This window comes from Phyllostomus hastatus, unplaced genomic scaffold, assembly GCF_019186645.2.
Source record: "Phyllostomus hastatus isolate PE091 unplaced genomic scaffold, TTU_PhHast_1.1 phas_contig_80, whole genome shotgun sequence".
Classification (NCBI taxonomy): Eukaryota; Metazoa; Chordata; class Mammalia; order Chiroptera; family Phyllostomidae; genus Phyllostomus; species Phyllostomus hastatus.
In genome coordinates this window covers 30,040,691-30,059,141 of record NW_025333960.1, presented here as the reverse complement: position 1 = coordinate 30,059,141, position 18,451 = coordinate 30,040,691, and the positions used below count along the sequence as shown (strand labels likewise).

Below are 18,451 nucleotides of genomic sequence, written 5' to 3'. Positions count from 1 at the left end.
TACCACAATTAATTCAGCCATTTACCTGGCTCTGAATGCCCCAACTCTTCACTGTGACTGAGCTGGACAGAACTAGTACAAAAAGAGCTCCTTGTGCAAACATGCTGGTGTTTCCCTAGCATCGACAGCAATGAAATTGCAGGGTCACAGGAAGGTGTATTTTAAAACATATCATTCCAAGTAATCTTTAAAATGACTGTACCAATTTACACGCCTATGTAGAGATTTTTAATCACTCCTTTCTCGGCACTGACACTTTTCCTTTACTGAGAGCTCCAGGCCAGGCAAACCCCGCCCCACCGGCCGGCTCAGACTCAGACAGCATGCCCGGCCCACCCCGCGAGCGCTGGATTCGCCCCTCGAGCGCCTCTCCGAGGTCGCGCCTCTCGGCCTCGCCTCTTCCGAGGGTGGGCCGTGACGTCACTGCCGGCCGGACGCCATCTTGCTGGTTTGCGGCGGGGTTTGGATGTAGAGGCGGCGGTGGCGAGGGCGTGAGGAAGGGTGGGGTGAGGGGGCGAGGCCGCAGCTAGTGCGGGGAAACTCTCCTCCCCTCTGCCCCACAGCGTGGGACGGCGTGAACGCGTGTCGGAGGCATGTCCGCCTTCTCTGAGGCGGCGCTGGAGAAGAAGCTGTCGGAGTTGAGCAACTCGCAGCAGAGCGTGCAGACCTTGTCCCTGTGGCTCATCCACCACCGCAAGCATTCGCGCCCTATCGTGACCGTGTGGGAGCGGGAGCTGCGTAAAGGTGAGTCGCCCGGGACCCCCAGCCCACCTCCTCGGAAGCCCCATTTCCCCCAGCGACCCCAGCTCCCGGCCGCTTGCCACTCCCCTACCCGGTATCCCCAGCTCCCTGGCTCCGGTGTCCCGGGGGTTTGGAGGAGCAGCGTGCACTGCGCTTCCCGCAAAGTCGGCACTTTGTAGGTATTGCTGAATAAAGAGCGAAGGATTAAAAAAGAGCTATTGATTTGACACAAATAGTAACCAGGGGCTGAGGACTCCACACCTAATTAGGGCCAGAAATTCAGGCAGTCAGGTATCTTTTTTTTTTCATTCTGCACATCAATAATGGAGGCTGGGTAAGGAGAAAGGTAGGGAAGTGTGGAAAGGAAAAGATTGCTGTAGGGTTGGGAGTTAACTGCCATCATTTCTGTAACACATCAACTCAATCTTGTAAAATCAATAAAGGAATCGGAGTTTTAGAACTGGGGAGTCTACAATAAGATGTGTAATGCAATGGAAAGACTCCTAAATGTATAGATTTTAGAAGACTTGTACTGGGCAAATTTCGTAATTCCGGTGTTGCAGTTTGCCTCAGCTGAATATGAGGGAATTGGATTAAGTGATCTAAGGTCCTTTCTTGCTCTGATTATATGTGAGTCTGGGGCAGTGCCTTTAGTTTGCAGAACCTTCGACAGTGCTGTAAATGAAGTTAACTTTTGAGCAGTAGTCTGCTGTCACTAAACGATCCAGAATCATTCACTTCTGCACCTTTATCTGTAAGAACTGATTGCATGTTATTAGTGCGACTGAAAATTTTCAAAATTCATTTGTTTAATCTGGGTTTGCCCCTTAATTCATTGGGTGGAGAGAGTGGGCACTCTTCATTGCTGTTTCAGACATTCTGATGTAGGGAAAAGATGGTTATTTATTAATTATGGGGTTTAATAAACCGTTATTAATCAAAACATGGCTTTTCACGGCCCATATGAAAGCTGTATGATGTATTAACATGAGAGCCAGTGTAGCATTGGCTGTATAGACTGGAGACAAATTATCCTTCTCTTGTGTGATTGCTTGTGGTTAATACAGTAGAAGAAATTGATTTAGAGCTCCATCTTTTAGTTCATATTTATGTGTATGTGTATTGGCTCTCAAGGAGGAATTTATCTTCTGTGAGTGGCCAGAAAGGTTTGAGAAATCCAGATGTAAAGGTCTGGAAAATAGCTTTGAACTTCGAGAAGGCAGGAATTATCTTTGCTTTCATGCCTTACTAGATTTCAAAATCAGCAACAGGCTTATCCTCTTTTGGGCCGGGTGGGTAAGAGCATTTAGAAACATATAACCAATAAGGGATTGATACCAGACTATTTTGAGAACTACCACAAATCAGCAGAAAAATGGTGTCAACAGAAAAATGGCAGTGCTGTTAAAGGCATTTCACATGATAGGAAACTGAAAGGCCAATAAGTGATAGTCTAATCAGAAAAAAAAAAAATAAAGCAGTGAGGTACCACTTTATATTCTTTAGCTTGTGAAATTTAAAACTGTGACAATACCAGGAGTTGGTGAGGATGAGGAGAAACAGAAACTTCTACACTGCTGGTTGGAATGTAAAAAGATCAGCTTAATAACCTCTAATGAAGTTGAAGATAATATATCCTTTGACCCGGCAGTTTTATTTGTTTTCTTTCTAGGAATAATATCCTAGAAGTTAGTACTTGTGCTCAAGGAATTATGTTTATTGCAGTCTGTTAATAACAAAATTAGTTAAAGTATGGACAAATAAACATATTGTGATATTCATGTAATATGGTATTGTCCAGCAATTTTCATGAATGAAGTAGGGCTAACATGAAACATGATGGTTTAAAAAACAACAATAAACAAACAAAATGTTGAGCTGAGAAAGCAAAGTGCAGACCAGTATGCCATTTAGTAGTTTGAAACATGCAAAAAAATACTATAGTTTTCAGATATCTGTAGTTTCAGTTATATGCATACTAGGGATTAGTACTATATTCTAAGATAGTGGTGTTAACAGAAACATACAAACCTGTACAGAATTTTTAAAAAAGATTTTTATTTATTTACTTTTTATATAGAGAGGGGAAAGTATGGAGAGAGAGAGAGGTAGAGAAACATCAATGTGCAAGAGATACATCAATCAGTTGCCTTTCGCCCATCAGCCAGGGACCTGGCCCTCAACCCAGGCATGTGTCCTGACTGGGAATTAAACTGGTGACCTTTCAGTTTGCAGGCCAGTGCTCAATCCACTGAGTCACACCAGCCAGGGCCCTGTAGAGAATTTTTATTAGAGTTTATTTTAGCCAAATTGACGGCATAGGCCAGAGAGCAAGATCTAAAATGCTCTGGAGAATAACAGTTTTACAGCTTTCCTGCATTTGAAATTCAGGAGGGGGAGACAAGGCAGGAATTGGATTACAGGATACTTAACAAGATTATGTGTTCTCTTGAGGGTTATGTGTTCTCTTGAGAATACCCTTTCAGGGGTATTCTGATATTTCAAAGGTTTGTTAATTTAGATGCATTAAATACAATGGGCAGGGCTGGCTTAAAAAACCTTCCACTAAAGAGGTTATAGGCCTGGGGCAGGATTACCCCCCCCCCCTCCATTACCTGCCCAGTGAGGAATTTATGATGAGATCATCCTGTGAGGTTACTTTCCATGGAACCCCTTTTATTTGTCCATCGTGGTTAGTTACCATAAGGGAAAGAAGAAATGAAATGAAATCATGTCATCTTATATTTCATATAATTTTTTTTTTAATTCATACAAATGTCGGAAATGGTAAGCTATGTTATTTCTTATCTGTTTTGGGGGATATTTTCATTATATATAAATGCTCATAATTAGAAAAATTAAAGACATGTAAATAGATGCTTTAGGAGGAGAATGATGTTGGGTGATGCTGGTAGTGATGGTAATAGGGGTGGAGAAGGTCATGATGCTGCGCGTACAGTTCTCAGTTCTGGGATTATCTGCCAAGGGCTTCCTTTCTTGATCCATGACTATGTCTTTGTAGGCATAGCCTTTTCATCCTCACCCCTCTCTCCAGTTTTGCCAATCATTTTAGGATTCTTCATCTCCTGTAGCTTAATGATAATGGCAGTAATTTACTGAGTATAGGACGTTTTAGTCATCTTAATGTGGTATCTTGAATGCTCACATTATATCTGCAAAATAAGTATTTATGAAAGGAATAGATCAAATTTGAAATCAAGGAATAAACTAAGGAAAATTGGTTGAATATTTTCTATTAAGTTAGACACTCTTTAGTTTCTTGAAGTGTTCAAAGAAGAGAAAAATGTGACGTTGGTAGGAAAAAATTACTGTTTAAAATATAAGAATGAGTATGTAAAATACGTCAGACATGGTACTCCTTCAATTATGAAGATTTCCCCTCTTTTCTTCCTGCTCTATCTTTGTCTCCTGAAAGAATTTCTTTTTGGAAGGATATACCCAAGGCCTTTATGAAGACCAAGTAGCTGTACTTTCCCTGACAAATGCAATAGAGTGTAATCAGAATTGTAAGTGACCATTTTGTTGTTATGTAATGGCTTTATTGAGATGTAATGAACATACCTCACAATTCAGCCTTTTAAAATATACAGCTCAGTGGTTGTAAAACCATCACCACAATCAGTTTTAGAACATTTTTATCATCAAAAAGAAAGCTTGTGCCTTTTAGCCATCATCCCGCAACCTCTCCTCCCCACCTCTCCCCCCCACCTTCCGTAGCCTTAGGCAACCACCAATTTACCTTATTTTACCATGTATAATGCACACCCATGTTTTTGGCCTAAACTTTCAGGAAAAAAATCATTAGTTTTAATTTTTTAATTCAATTTTTATTTATTTATGTTAAGAAACAAAACCAATGATCATGTTCCAGGGTATTGTTTTGCATACAGATTTCATTATTGCTTTCTAGAGTTACACTTGTAATGAATAAGAATAAATAAAAGAATTAAAAACATTTATATAGATACAGAATTAGTACTGCCCATGTATAATGCACATCCTTATTTTCCCTCAAAATTTGGGCCATAGTGCACATTACACACGACAATATATAGAACTTTGTCTCTCTAGATTTGCCTGTCCTTAGCATTTCATTAAATGGAATCACACTATGTTTAGTCTTTTGTGCCTGGTTTCCTTTGGTTGACATGTTTTCCAGGTTCATCCATGTTGTAGCATGTATCAGCACTTCATTCCTTTTTATGGCGATATAATAATCCATTGTATGAATTTTTCTTTTTATCAGTTGATAGACATTGGATTGCTTTCACTTCCAAGATGTTAAAAATAATGTTGCTATGAGCATTTGCATACAGGTTATTGTGTGGATTTGTTTTAATTTTTCTTCGATAGATACCTAGGAGTAGAAAAATTAGGTCATCATGTAGGAACCTACATACAACCTTTTGAGGAACTGCCAGACTATTTTCCACAGTGACTTCATCATTATACATTCATAATGTGCATGAGGATGCAATTTCTACACATCTCTGCCAACACTTGTTATTATCTCTCTTTTTTATTATAGCCCTCCCCCACCTTGGGTATAAAGTGGTATCTTGTGATTTTGATTTGCCTTTCCATGATGACTAAAGATTTTGAGCATATTTTCATGTGCTTATTGGCCTTTTGTATGCAGTCTTTTGTAAGTGTTCTTTAAGTATTCTATGTACAAGTTACTTGTTGCATCTGTGACTTACAAAGATTTTCTCCCATTCAGTAAGTTGTCTTTTCACTTCAGAGTGGTGGTCCCCAACCTTTTTGGCACAAGGGACCGGTTTCATAGAAGACAATTTTTCCTCGGCTGGGGTTGGGGGGGTGGTTTTGGGATGATTCAGGTACATTACATTTATTGTGCACTTCCTTTTTATTACTATTACATTGTAATAGATAGTGAAATAATTACACAACTCAACCACATGCTAGGGTTAGCATGTGGGCTTACCAAAACTGTGACTAAGACAAGTGCGCAGTGCAGGAAAGAGGCGCAGATGGAAGTGGTAAATAAAATAAGTGGGCCACAAGCAGACTGAAGTGTCAGATTATGACAAAGCCAGCCACCATGGCAGCAGTACAATCAGCTCACCTGCCATTGTGAAATCTGCAAGCAATGGATTTATTATGGTCTCTGTGCAGTCAAACCTCTCTGCTAATGGTGATCTGTATTTGCAGCTGCTCCCCAGCACTAGCACCACCACCTCAGCTCCACCTCAGATCACTAGGCAGTAGATTCTCATAAGGAGCATGCACCCTAGGTCCCTCGCCTGCACAGTTAACAGCAGGGTTCCTGCTCCTGTGAGACTCTAATGCTGCTGCTGATCTGACAGGAGGCAGAGCTCAGGAGGTAATGTGAGCGATGGGGAGCGGCTGTAAATACAGATGAGGCTTCAGTTGCTTGCTGTCTGGTCCTTAGCCTAGGGGTTGGGGACCCTTGCTTTAGAGAATACTAATTCACTCTATTATCTTCTTTGTGTCAGGCATTGGATATTGCACTGATAAAATGAAGTTTTTATGTCATATATTTCAATTAAAAAATAACAAGGAAAGCAAGTTTGTTCCTGCCTTTATAGAACTTACAGTCTCATGGGGAGGGCAAAAAACAAACAAGAAATTTTTCATTAAGCCCATTTAAGGAGGAAAACCATGCATAGTTAAGATGGTGAGGGGAAATTATCTCTGTAGACTGAGTTTGAATTTTTTAAAAACCCACAAAAACCTTTCTGACCCAGCTATTCCATAAGGAAAGGGGGCATTCAGCCACTGAGAATATATGAAAATGCTGAGGTGAAAAAATAGTTGGGAATGCAAAGAGCCAAACCTGGAAATGTTTAGCCTTTGAATGTTTGTTACTGTTTTTCTCCCAATTGGCAACTCAATGTTAGATTATTTAAGATGAGATTTTCCTTGTATTGTAATCATTTGTTAAAATCAGCACTTTGTTTTCAATAACACTGTATTAGACATTTTCACAGAACTAATTATCACTTTTTAAAATCGGTTTTAGAGAAAGAGGGAGAGGGAGATAGAGAAACATCTATTTTTGTTCCACTTGTTTATGCATTCATTGGTTGACTCTTGTATGTGCCCTGACCAGGGATGGAACCCATAGCCTTGATGTATGGAGTCAACAGTTTAACCAGCTGAGCTTTCCAGCCAGGGCCTTAATTATCACTTAGAGTGTATTATTGGTAGGGGGTTATGGGTTGGTTAGCAGTAGAGAGTGGGCCCCTTCAGGTAGTGGTTTTCCTTTTTAGTTTTTAGCCTCCATACCCCAGCGTATTGCCTTTGGTGAAGTTCTTAAATATGTTGAATTAACATTTATGTTGATGAATATGATTTGAGGTTTGTAAGAGGTGCTGAAATAATTACTGTGCATTCTTAACTGCTCTAATTTATTTGATTTAAAAAAAAAGGAAAGGCAAAGAACATTTTTGGTATGTTTTAAAAACGTAGCAGTATAAATCCTTAAAATGAAGGGATTCTATTTTGAATTGACAATTCATTGGCTTTTATACTGTCTGATACTGTTACTTGCTTCTCTTTTAGAGTTAGAATTGAACAGGTAGATGGGGTTTATATTTCGTCAGTTCTTAAACCTGAAAGTGTTTGGTGTTCTCAAACTGCATGACTCTTATGAACGCCCATGTGGTCATCACCCAGCTTCAACTCTTTGTTAACAACTAAACAAAAGTTAATTTCTTAAAATATCATTAAACGTCCAGCCAGTATATGTTTACTTGATTGTCTCAGTTAGTCATTTGTTTGTATCAGGATCCAAGTACAGTTCATTTGTTGCATTTGATAATTGTATTCCTCGAGTCCCATTACATCTGTGGATACCCTCTCTTTCATTTTAAATTTATTTGAAAAAACCAAATTGGTTGTTGTATAGGAATTTTCAGTCTAGAGCAGGGATCCTTAGACTGTATGATTTAAGGAGTTTTACTCTCTTAAAAATTATTGAGGACCCCAAATCTTTTATTTATGTGAGTTATGTCTATCTGTAGTTAAATTAGAAATTAAGATGTTTAAAAATATTTACTTATTTTAAATTTATAATACTCAATTGATTTTATGTTAACAAAATTATATTTTTAGTGAAAAATAACTTTTCTAAAAATTATTAGAGAAATGAGTGATTTTGTGTTAGATTTTGCAAATTTTTATGTGCCTTAGTGGAAGAGAGCTAGATTGTTATGTCTGCCTTTAAATTGTCTTGCTGTATTATATGTCACATGACCTCACTGTACACATGTGAGAGAATGAGGGTGTTGTGAAAATAGTTCTGATTTCATGGACCCTGTGAAAGGGTCTTGAGGACCCTAGGGATCCACAGACCCTGTGCTGAGAACTAGGCTGTTTCCTATAAACGGGTAGATCAAGAGGCTAGGACACATTGCTTTGCCTTAAGCAGACATGTTTCTTCCAAAATATTAATTCCTACTCATTGTGAACTTAAACTGAATTGATATTTCTTTTTGGCCTATAATGTAATTTCTCTAGGTTCTCTTACTACAACATAAAGTTTTTTTTTAAAGTTAATGTTTTGATATTGGTTTTGCTGCTGCAAAATTTAATTTAAGCAATTACCATAACATTTCTAATAAAAATAAAGGTATGCTCCTGCATTAAACAAACGTAATTTGATCATCCATAATTTTACAGGTGTATTTTGGATAAAATGAATTTTTTATTGGAAATCTATAAGGAAGAATTTCTGTTGGTTTGCATTATTCAGCAAGTACTTATTGAGTTCTTGCTCTTGCTAGGATGGGTGATTCAGTAGGTGAGAGACACAGCTGTCTTCATGGAGCTTACATATCAGTCAGGGAAATTGACTCTACTAAACTAGTAACCGTACAAAGATACACAGGAGAAATATTAACTAGGAAACTAACCATGTTAGGAATTAGGGAAGGCGTCTTTGATTTGAGATTTGAAGTATGAGTAAAATTTACTAGGATCTATATAAAGTATATAGACATAGTTTGCACTCTTGCTTTAATTGTTCAGGTGTAGTCTTATGTAGAACAGATGTGTTTGACATTTTAAATATAACATTTCAGTTCATAACTCCTTTTTGGAATTAGGCAGGATAAACTTAATGTATGTTAATTTATGTTACTAAATATTCTAGTTATTTTATTAATGGTTTCAGCTGGTATTTAAGAGACCCTATTGATAGAAGTGGTAGGTGTTAATGTATCACAAGCTTTTTTAAAGTTCATTATTACCCCTACCTATTTGAAATATCTTCTTATCATATAAGTTTAGATATTTGCTGTATTTCTAGACTTATCATTCTGTTCCATTAGTCTATTTGTACCGCTTTATTCTGTATTATGTTTTCACATCTGGTGAGACATTTCTCCCTCACCCCTATTCCTACCCTGACCCCTGCAGATTACTCTTTTTTTCCCCTTGTGTATTTTTATTTTGTTTTTCCATGTAAACTCTAGAATTGGCTTGTCAAAAATTAGTATTTTTGGAGTTACCACTTAAGTTTACACATTAGCTTAAAGAGCATTAACATTTTTATGATGGCTAGTATTAGGCTGAGAATTGTTCAGTCTTATTCTAAATGTATTTTTTGTAATTTATTTAAATAGTAGTTACAGTAAATATTTATTATAATAAATAATGGCTTTCCAACTTGTTCAGATGTCAGTTCATGATAACCTTGTAAAGCTCTGTAAAGACCATGATGAAATGTACACTTAAGTCTAAGATAACTGTTTAACTTTGCATCTGTCTAGTACAGGCCTAATAAAGAAGTGTCAGAGGATTATGCTAAAAGACTTAAAACTGAAAAATGCATTTTTAATTAATGTATTTAGTAATTTGATAATGTGATTTGCATTGGTGATTTTTTGTAATGGAATACTTTGGTTTTGCTCACGGAGCATCATTTTGGTTCAAGAGCATGGTTTAAAACTTTAATCTGTTTAACAGATTTTGTCTACATCTTTAGTATTTATGTAAATCATAATGTGTTCTATATTCTGCTTGATTGCTCTTTAAAACAAGTGAAATTTGAATTGGTCAAGGACCATATTTTTGCTGCCTTATCAAAAAATTTAGTTTTCTTAGTAGAGGATAAAGAAAAGTATGTCAAGAAAATGAGTTATTTTCTTGAACAGTACTCAATGATAGTTAATATTATATATCAAATTGACTGGACTGTGAGGTGGCTAGATACTTGGTCAAACAGTATTCTGAGTATGTCTGTGAAGATGTTTCTGGTTGAGTTTTGAAGATTTTATTTATTTTCAGAGGGAGGGGAGAGAGAAAGAGAGGGAGAGAAATAATCAGTTGCCTCTTGCAGGTCCCCAGCACACCCCCAACCAGGGACCTGGCCCCACAGCCCAGGCATATGCCCTGACAGGGAATCAAACCTGTGACCCTGTGCTTTGCAGGCTGGTGCTCAATCCACTGAGCCACACCAACCAAGGGTCTGGCTGAGTTTTAGCATTTGAATCTATAGACTGAGTAAAGTACATTACCTTGCCTCTATTAGTTGAAGGCCTCAGTAGAACAAAGAGGCTGACCCTCCTGTGAGTAAGAGGTAAGTCTTCTTGCCTGACTGCTTTCTTTCCTGTCTTTGGACTCAAACTGAATGTGTGTTTTTACTGGGTGTTGAGCCTGCTGACGTTCAGATTGGAACTACACCGTCAGCTCTCCTGGGTCTCTAGCTTGCTGACCGTAGATCTTGGGACTTGTCGGTGTCCATGATCACAAGAGCCAGTTCCTTATAGCATTATAATCTCTTTATATGTACACACAAACCGTACTGGTTCTGCTTCCCTGGAGAAAGAACCCTGAGTAATATAGTGCTTTATCTAGACTTACTATAGTTTAATTAGTAAATTAATATTTATTATAGATTTAATTCAGTTATTTTAGAATTAAAAATGCAGTTGATATGCTATAACTAGCACATAAAAGATGCTTAATGATTAAAATAATTTCACTTTATGTATTTAGGGTTTGATGCTTTAAATTTTACTTCTACCATCCATATTTTGATGTCTCAAGTGATCCATCCTTTTTTTAGCCCTAGGCTCTATCACTGAATTGTATTTCTTGAGCACCTCAAATTCAGCTGTGCAGAGCAACTCTTCATGTTATCTTTACTCACTCCATGTCACTTCCGTTACTCTTTCTGTCTGCTAGTTCAATGAAAGGCATTACTGTCTATCAGTTTCCTAAACTCAGAACTTCAGGATCGTCTTGACCTCTAATACATACCTCACCTTCAGGTTTTTAATTGATATTTTAGCAATATCTCTTTTCCCATCCAGTGCCTAGGCCCTCATCTTTCACTACCACTCTTGTAGTAGACTCTCATCTGATCTTGTGTCTAGTATCATTCTCCAACTAGTTATCTTCCTTACTAATGTTAAGATAGACTTATCACGTGACCCAGGAATTCCACTATTGGGTGTATATTCAAAAGAACTGAAAGCAACTATTCAAACAAATACTGTACAAGAATGCCCATAGCATTGCTATTCACAATACCCAAAAAGTGGAAACAGCCTCAGTGTCCATCAACAAAAACAGTATATCCATGCAATAAAATATTATTCAACCATAAAGAGGAATGAAGTACTGATTCTTGCTATAATGTGGACAAAGCTCAAAATCATGCCAAGTGAAGAAATCAGACACAAAAGATCACATATTGTATGATTTCATTAATATGAAATATTCAGAATAGATTGATTCACAGAGGCAGAAAGTGGTTGCTAGGGACTGGGGACAGGGAGGAATAGGGAATGAATGACTGTTACAGGTGATAGTTATATACTTTTGATAGATAAATGCAGTAAATGCCCCTGAATTATATACTTTAGCATGGTTAATTTTATGTTATATGAATTTCTTCCCAATAGAAAGGATATAAATACCTTGCACTTTCATGTGTCTGTGTGTGTTTATATACCTTTTCCCTTTCCGTATCTCTACTCTGTCCCCTAGCCTTCAAGCTCTGGTGTCAGTTCCTCTCTGCAGCTTTCCCTAGTCTCTCTGGAATTAATTGTTCATCAGTCCATAGTCTCTAATCCTGTTTTGGGGAATGATTTTTTCTTTTCAATTCCATTTAACATCTTAAATTTATAAAAATCTAATTTGAATTGATACCAATAGTAGCATGTAAAAAGCAGTCCTATTCAGTTTTCTCCCCCCTTTCTGTTATTGTCACATTATATCTTTATATGTTATGTGCCCATTAACAGACTTATAATTGTTGTTTTATGCATTTGTCTCAAATCAGATAGGAAACAAAAAGGAGTCACAACCAAAACATAATACTGGCTTTTATAGTACCTTTTGTAGTTAGCTTTACTGGTATTTTTTATTTCTTTTTAAAATCTTTTTCTTTCTTTCTTTCTTTCTTTCTTTCTTTCTTTCTTTCTTTCTTTCTTTCTTTCTTTCTTTCTTTCTTTCTCTCTTTCTCTCTTTCTTTCTCTCTTTCTTTCTCTTTCTTTCTCTCTTTCTTTCATTGATTGATTGATTGATTGATTGAGAGAAGGGAAGGAGGAGGAGAGAAATATCAATGTGGATTGGCTGCTTCTTGCATGCCCCCAACGGGGGACCTGGCTGGCAAGCTGACTGGAAATCCAACCAGTGACCTTTCAGTTCCCAGGCGGCTGTTCAATCCACTGAGCCACACCAGCCAGAACTCTTTATTTCTTTATATGACTTCTAGTTACTATCTAGTGTCCTTTCATTTCAGCCTGAAGGACTTCCTTTAGCATTTCTTGTAGGACAGGTCAACTAGCAACAAACTCCTCAGCTTTTGCTTAGCTTGAAATGTCTTAATTTCTCCTTCATTATAGAAGATAGTTTTGCTGGCTATACAATATTGGACAGTTTTTTTTTTTTTCTTTCAGTGGTTCAAGTATGATATCTCACTGCCTTCTGCCATTTACATTTCTGGTGAGAAATTGGCTGTTGATCTTATTGAGGCTCTCTTGTACATTACAAGTCACTTATTGTTTTCAAAATTATATCTTCTGATAGTTTGATTATAACTTACTCAGCATGGGTTTCTAAGTTCATACTTGGAGTTCATTGAGCTTCTTGGATTTGTAGATTTATGTCTTTCCTTAAGATATGGGGAGTTTCTGGCCCCCCCCAGATATTCTTTATGCATGCTCCTCTCTCTCCTCTTTCTGGGACTCTTAAAATGTGTATGTTTGTCAGCTTGCTGATGTTCCACAGGTCCCTTAGGCTCTGTTCACCTAATTCCTTTTATTTTTGCTCTCTCCAGCCTCCATATCAATGGCGTTGTCTTCAAATTTGATGATTCTCCCCACTCTGACATTCTCTATGGTCGTACCTCCCAAGTACTTTTAACTGCTATTACTATAGCAATTATTATACTGTATTTTAATTGTTCTGCACTGAGTTTATTATTAATGAAAGACTGGACCTATTCTTTTGTTCCCTCAGAAGCAAACTCACATTAAATATAGATTCTCAGTAAATGTATATTGAAGGAGTTATTGCGTGAATGTTGAAAAATAGGTAGAATCTGAGACTTTCAGAGCTGAAAGAAGGATTGCAGAATATTTTGCCATTTCTCCTAAAGATAGGCCTGGTTTAGGACCTTCTGATATCTTTTTCAAATAATGAACTATAGTTATAAGCATTTTCTTATTGAGAAGGACTTTATAATTTTCAGCTTTTTCAGTCAGTTTCCCTATTTATTCCCAGAGAAAGGTTTCTAAGTGCGGTCAGCAGATCCCCATTGGTGGGTCACCAAGACCCTTTAGAGTTTGTATGGGTCCACAAAATAAAAATTATTTTCATAATGCTACTAAGAGATCCCCTGCCCCTGCCTTCACTGTGTTGACATACACTTCGATGGTGAAAAAGCAAAGGTGGGTAAAAACTGGTAGTGCCTAATCAAAGCAGAAGTAATAAACTGTACTCATAGTCATTGTATTTTTCATACCACACACTCACAGCCAAAATGTTACTTTTCTAACTGTGCTCATCAAAGCAGTTCAAATTATTAAATTTTATTAAATCTAGACTTTTGAGTACATGTCTTTTTTATGCATGCTTTTTCATCATGGTAAATTATATACAACTTAAAGTTTAGCATTTTAACCGTTTTTCTCTTTATTTTTATTGGGGTAAACATAAAGTATAATTTTCTCCCTTGTAACCATGTATATTCTAAAGTTCAGTGTCATTAAGTCCATTCACATTTTTTGTAACCATCTCCAGAACTTTTTTCATTTTCCCAAACTGAAACGCCATACCCACTAAACAATTTCTCAACTTCACACACATTAAACGGTAACCCTGCATCCCCTCTTTCCCATTCTGTGGCAACCAGCCTTCTACTCTATGAATTTGACTACTCTGGGTAACTCTGGTAAGTGAAATTATACAATTTGTTCTTTTGTGGCTAGCTTATTTAATTTGGCTTGAGGTCTTCAAGGTTTATCTGTGTCATAGGGTGTGTCAGAAGTGTCTTCCTATTTAGGCCTGAATAATAGTCTGTTGTATGTATTTACCACATTTTATTCATTCGTCAGTGACACTAGGATTGTTTCCACATTTTGTCTGTTGTAACTAATGCTGCTATGAACATGGGTATACAGATATCTGAGTCCCTTCTTCAGGTCTTTTGAGTATGCACCCAGAAGTGGAATTGCTGAGTCATATGGTAATTCTGTTTAATTTTTATACTGTTCACAGTGGCTGTGCCTTTTTATATTCCCACTTGCAGTATACCAGGGTCCCATTTTCTAGATATGCTTATTTTGGTTTATGTGAAAAAAGTCACCCTAATGGGTGTGGAATGATATCTGCATGTGGTTTTAATTTGTGTTTTCATAATGACTAGTGTGACTATGTGTGAGGGTTTATTTCTGGGCTCTATTCTATTCCATGGTCTATATGTCTATTCTGACATCTGTATCATACTACAGTTGACCCTTGAACAATGTGGTGATTTTGGGCACCAACCCCTAGAGCATCAAAAATCCGCATATAACTTTTGACTCCCCTAAAACTTTGCTCATAGCCTAATGTTGACTGGAAGCTTTACCAGTAACATGAACAGTCAATTAACACATTTGTGTGTATGTTATATGAATGTGTATGTTACTATATTCTTAATATAGTAAGCTAGACCCAAAAAAGGTAAGCAAATCATTAGAAAAAATATATTGATAGTATTTTTAAAAAATTAGTATGTAAGTGGACTCATGCAGTTCAAACCTGTGTTGTTCAAGGGTTAATTGTATTCTGATTACTGCAGTTTTATAGTAAAATGAGATTAGGAAGTACAAGTCTTCTGACCTTTTTTTTTTTTTTTTAGAATTTTTTTTTTGGCTGTTTGGGATGAGAATCTATATGAATATTAGGATGAATTTTTCTTTTTCTGCAAAAATGTCATTTGTAGTTTGACACTGCATTTACTCTTCCAGTTCATAAACATGGGGTGTATTTCCATTTATTGCTATCTTTTGTTTCTTTCAGTAGCATTTTGTAGTTTTTGGTATACAAGCCTTGATTGAATTTATTCTTATTTTATTGCTTTTATATAATTGTATATGCAATTGTTTTCTTAGTTTCTTTTTAGATTGTTCATTTTTAATTTAAGAGTGCGACTGATTATTGAACATTGATTTTGTATCTTGCAACTTTGCTGAATATGTTTTTTTAGTTCTGAAATTTTTTATTGTGGAATCTAGAGGGTTTTCTAAAAGTAAGATTATGTCATCTGTGAATAGAGATCATTTTACCTCTTTATTTATTTATTTTTTTATCTAGTTACTATGGCTAGAACTTCCAATAACTGGTTGGATAAAAGTGGTGAAATTGGACATCCTTCTCTTGTTCCTGAATATTAGGGGGCAAGCTTTCAATCTTTGCTTTTTAATATGGTGTTAGATGTGAGTGAATATCTTTTTAATAATCTGTGTAAGAAAACAGGAAAGACACATATGTGTAAAGTACTGTGTACTGAACATTCTGTAGGAAATACGCTTTTGTGATTCTTAGAGTTTTGAGTGAACCATGCTGCTTTTTTAATGGAGCACCATTTTTATTTGGGGGGAAAAAGATTGACAGCCCTGGCCCAGTGGTTACTTGGTTGGAACATTGTGCTTTACACCTAAAGGTTGTAGGTTTGGTTCCTGGTCAGGGCACATACCTAGGTTGTGGGTTTGATCCTCAGTCAGGACATGTACAGGAGGCAGCCAGTTGATATCAGTGTTTTCATATCAATATTTTTGTCTCCTTCCCTTCCTCTCTTTCTCCAAAATCAATAAAACATATGTCCTCAAGTGAGGATTAAAAAAAAAAAGACAGGAACTGTGGTTATTCAGACATGGGTATTTGGCAGGTGTTTTCTCAAGAAAACTGACAGTATTTGTTGCCTGTTATAAAATTCAAGGTTTCAAGCAAAAGTTCAAATTTTGGAAAATCTGTATCTGTCACCGTGAGCATGAAAACTTTCCAGTGCTTTTTAACTCTTTGCTAGTGAAATCGATAGTGATATTTACAAATGTGATTTTTGATACTGCCTAATGTAATGTTTCAACAATTGGAATGTCTCTGTAACTCAGGGAACCAATGTTTTTCAAAAGACCAATGCATGATGTTACAAAATTATGCATGAGTGAAAGATTCATTCAAAGAGCATGCTAGGCTAAAGGATTTTAATATGACAGTGGTTTTTTTTTTAAGTTTGTTGATATGTTTTCAGATTTCACATTGTAATTTAGAATCTTAAAAACCACAATGTGTTGGGTTTTAGTGTAGTTTCAGAAAAGGACATCCAAAATTAATCTGTGGAGGCTATTAAAATACTTTTCTCTTGACCAGCTGTACATCCTGGTGAGGCTTACTTGTTTATTTTTTCCATTACATCCATCAAAACAATATATCGTGGTTAAATTTTAGAAATTTATTTGTTTAACAAATGTTATTTATGTTAACATAATGTTTTTCTGTTTTTGCTTTTGAATGAACTAATACATATTTTAAAATTTCTAGTAAGTTAAGTATGGTAGGTATTGGCTGTGTGAACAAAAGCTCTTTGGAGTTCTCAATAATTGTAAGAGTATGAAGGGGTAATGAGACCAGAAAATTTGAGAACTGCTGTCAGATTAAGAGAGACCATGAATGCTTTACATTAATTTTTGTTCATATAATCTTAACCTTGCCTAATTTATTATAGTAATTGTTTCAGTTTTTAAAACTTTAGCTTTCAGATCTTTTAGTTAAAGCAGTGAAATGACTATTAATAATCTGTAAAAATACATAATGTCTGGAGTTTTTTCCAACCACCCTCTTCTGGGAGGATGTGTTTACATAGTGATTCTTTAGCCCTAAAACTAGAGGTTTTAATGTAAACTTTTAAAAAAAATACTGTTTGTTTTTAAATAATTGTAGGTTCACATTAAGTTGTAAGAAACAATAGAGAGCATGTGTACCCTTTGCCAGCTTCTTCCAGTGGAAACATCATGCAAAGCTAATTTTCTTTTTTTTTTTAAGGTACACCATTATTATTTTATTTTTTTGTATACTTTTTATTTTAAGATTTTATTCATTTATTTTTAGAGAGGGAAGGGAGGGAGAGAGAGAGAGAGACAAACATCAATGTGCGGTTGCTGGGGGTCATGGCTTGCAACCCAGGCATGTACCCTGACTGGGAATCGAACCTGTGACACTTTGGTTCGCAGCCCATGCTCAATCCACTGAGCTATGCCAGCCAGGGTGCTAATTTTCTATTATAATTTTTAAAACTAGATATTGCAAAGCAACACCACAGCTGCGATATTGACATTGATTGTGCAAGATACAGAACATTTTCATCATTGCAGGGAGCCCTCATGTTGCGTTTTCATAGCCACATCCACTTCATTCCTGGAATACCTCTTACTTATCCTTGGTTGGTCAAATCAACCTTCTTCCTCCCTCCCTCCCTCCCTCCCTCCCTCCCTCCCTCCCTCCCTCCCTCCCTCCCTCCCTCCCTCCCTCCTTCCTTCCTTCCTTCCTTCCTTCCTTCCTTCCTTCCTTCCTTCCTTCCTTTTGTTGGTGTGTGTGTGTATGTGTGTGTTAAGATTCCATTTGTTTATTTCTAGAGAGGGGGAAGGTAGGGAAAAGAGAGGAAGAGAAACATTGATTGGTTGCCTCCTGCACACAGCCCACAACCCAGGCATGTTCCCTGAACCTGCAACCCCTTGGTAGGCAGGCCACACTCAGTCTACTGGGCCACACTAGCCAGGGCTGGGTGTTAATTAAACTTACTGCAACAGTCACTTCACAATCTATGTAATCACTTCACCATTATTCTGCACACCTTGAATTTATACAGCAATGTTTGCCAATTATATCTCGATAAAACCAGTGGGGGGAGCAGATTTTTTCAAATTGATTTTTCCTTTTCCTTTGTTTTCAATTTTATTGATTTCTGCTTTACTTGTTCCTTCTTCCTTTTGTTTGCTTGGGTTTTGCCCTTATTCCAGGTCCTTTGGGTGGGGGCTCAGATTATTGATTTGAGACTTGTTTATCTCTTGTTTCTCAGCACTGTTTGAGCTTTATTTATCCCACACATTTTGATATGTTGTGTTTTCAACATATTTGTATATGCTGAAGTGTATTTATGAAGGCTGCCTTAAAATCGCGGTCAGATTATTCTACCATCTCTGCCATCTTC

General features: G+C 36.9%; 1 protein-coding gene across 2 annotated transcripts in view; it reads left to right on the top strand.

Annotated features, from left to right (window-relative positions):
* Positions 1 to 438: 438 nt before the first annotated feature.
* Positions 439 to 18,451, top strand: part of RPRD1A (regulation of nuclear pre-mRNA domain containing 1A) — a 56,466-nt gene continuing 38,453 nt past the window's right edge. For both annotated transcript variants that reach the window (XM_045849997.1, XM_045849998.1), the window contains exon 1: positions 439 to 744. In XM_045849997.1, coding sequence (XP_045705953.1) covers positions 594 to 744 — 151 coding nt within the window. In that variant the 5' untranslated portion in view covers positions 439 to 593. The remainder of the gene's footprint in view (positions 745 to 18,451) is intronic.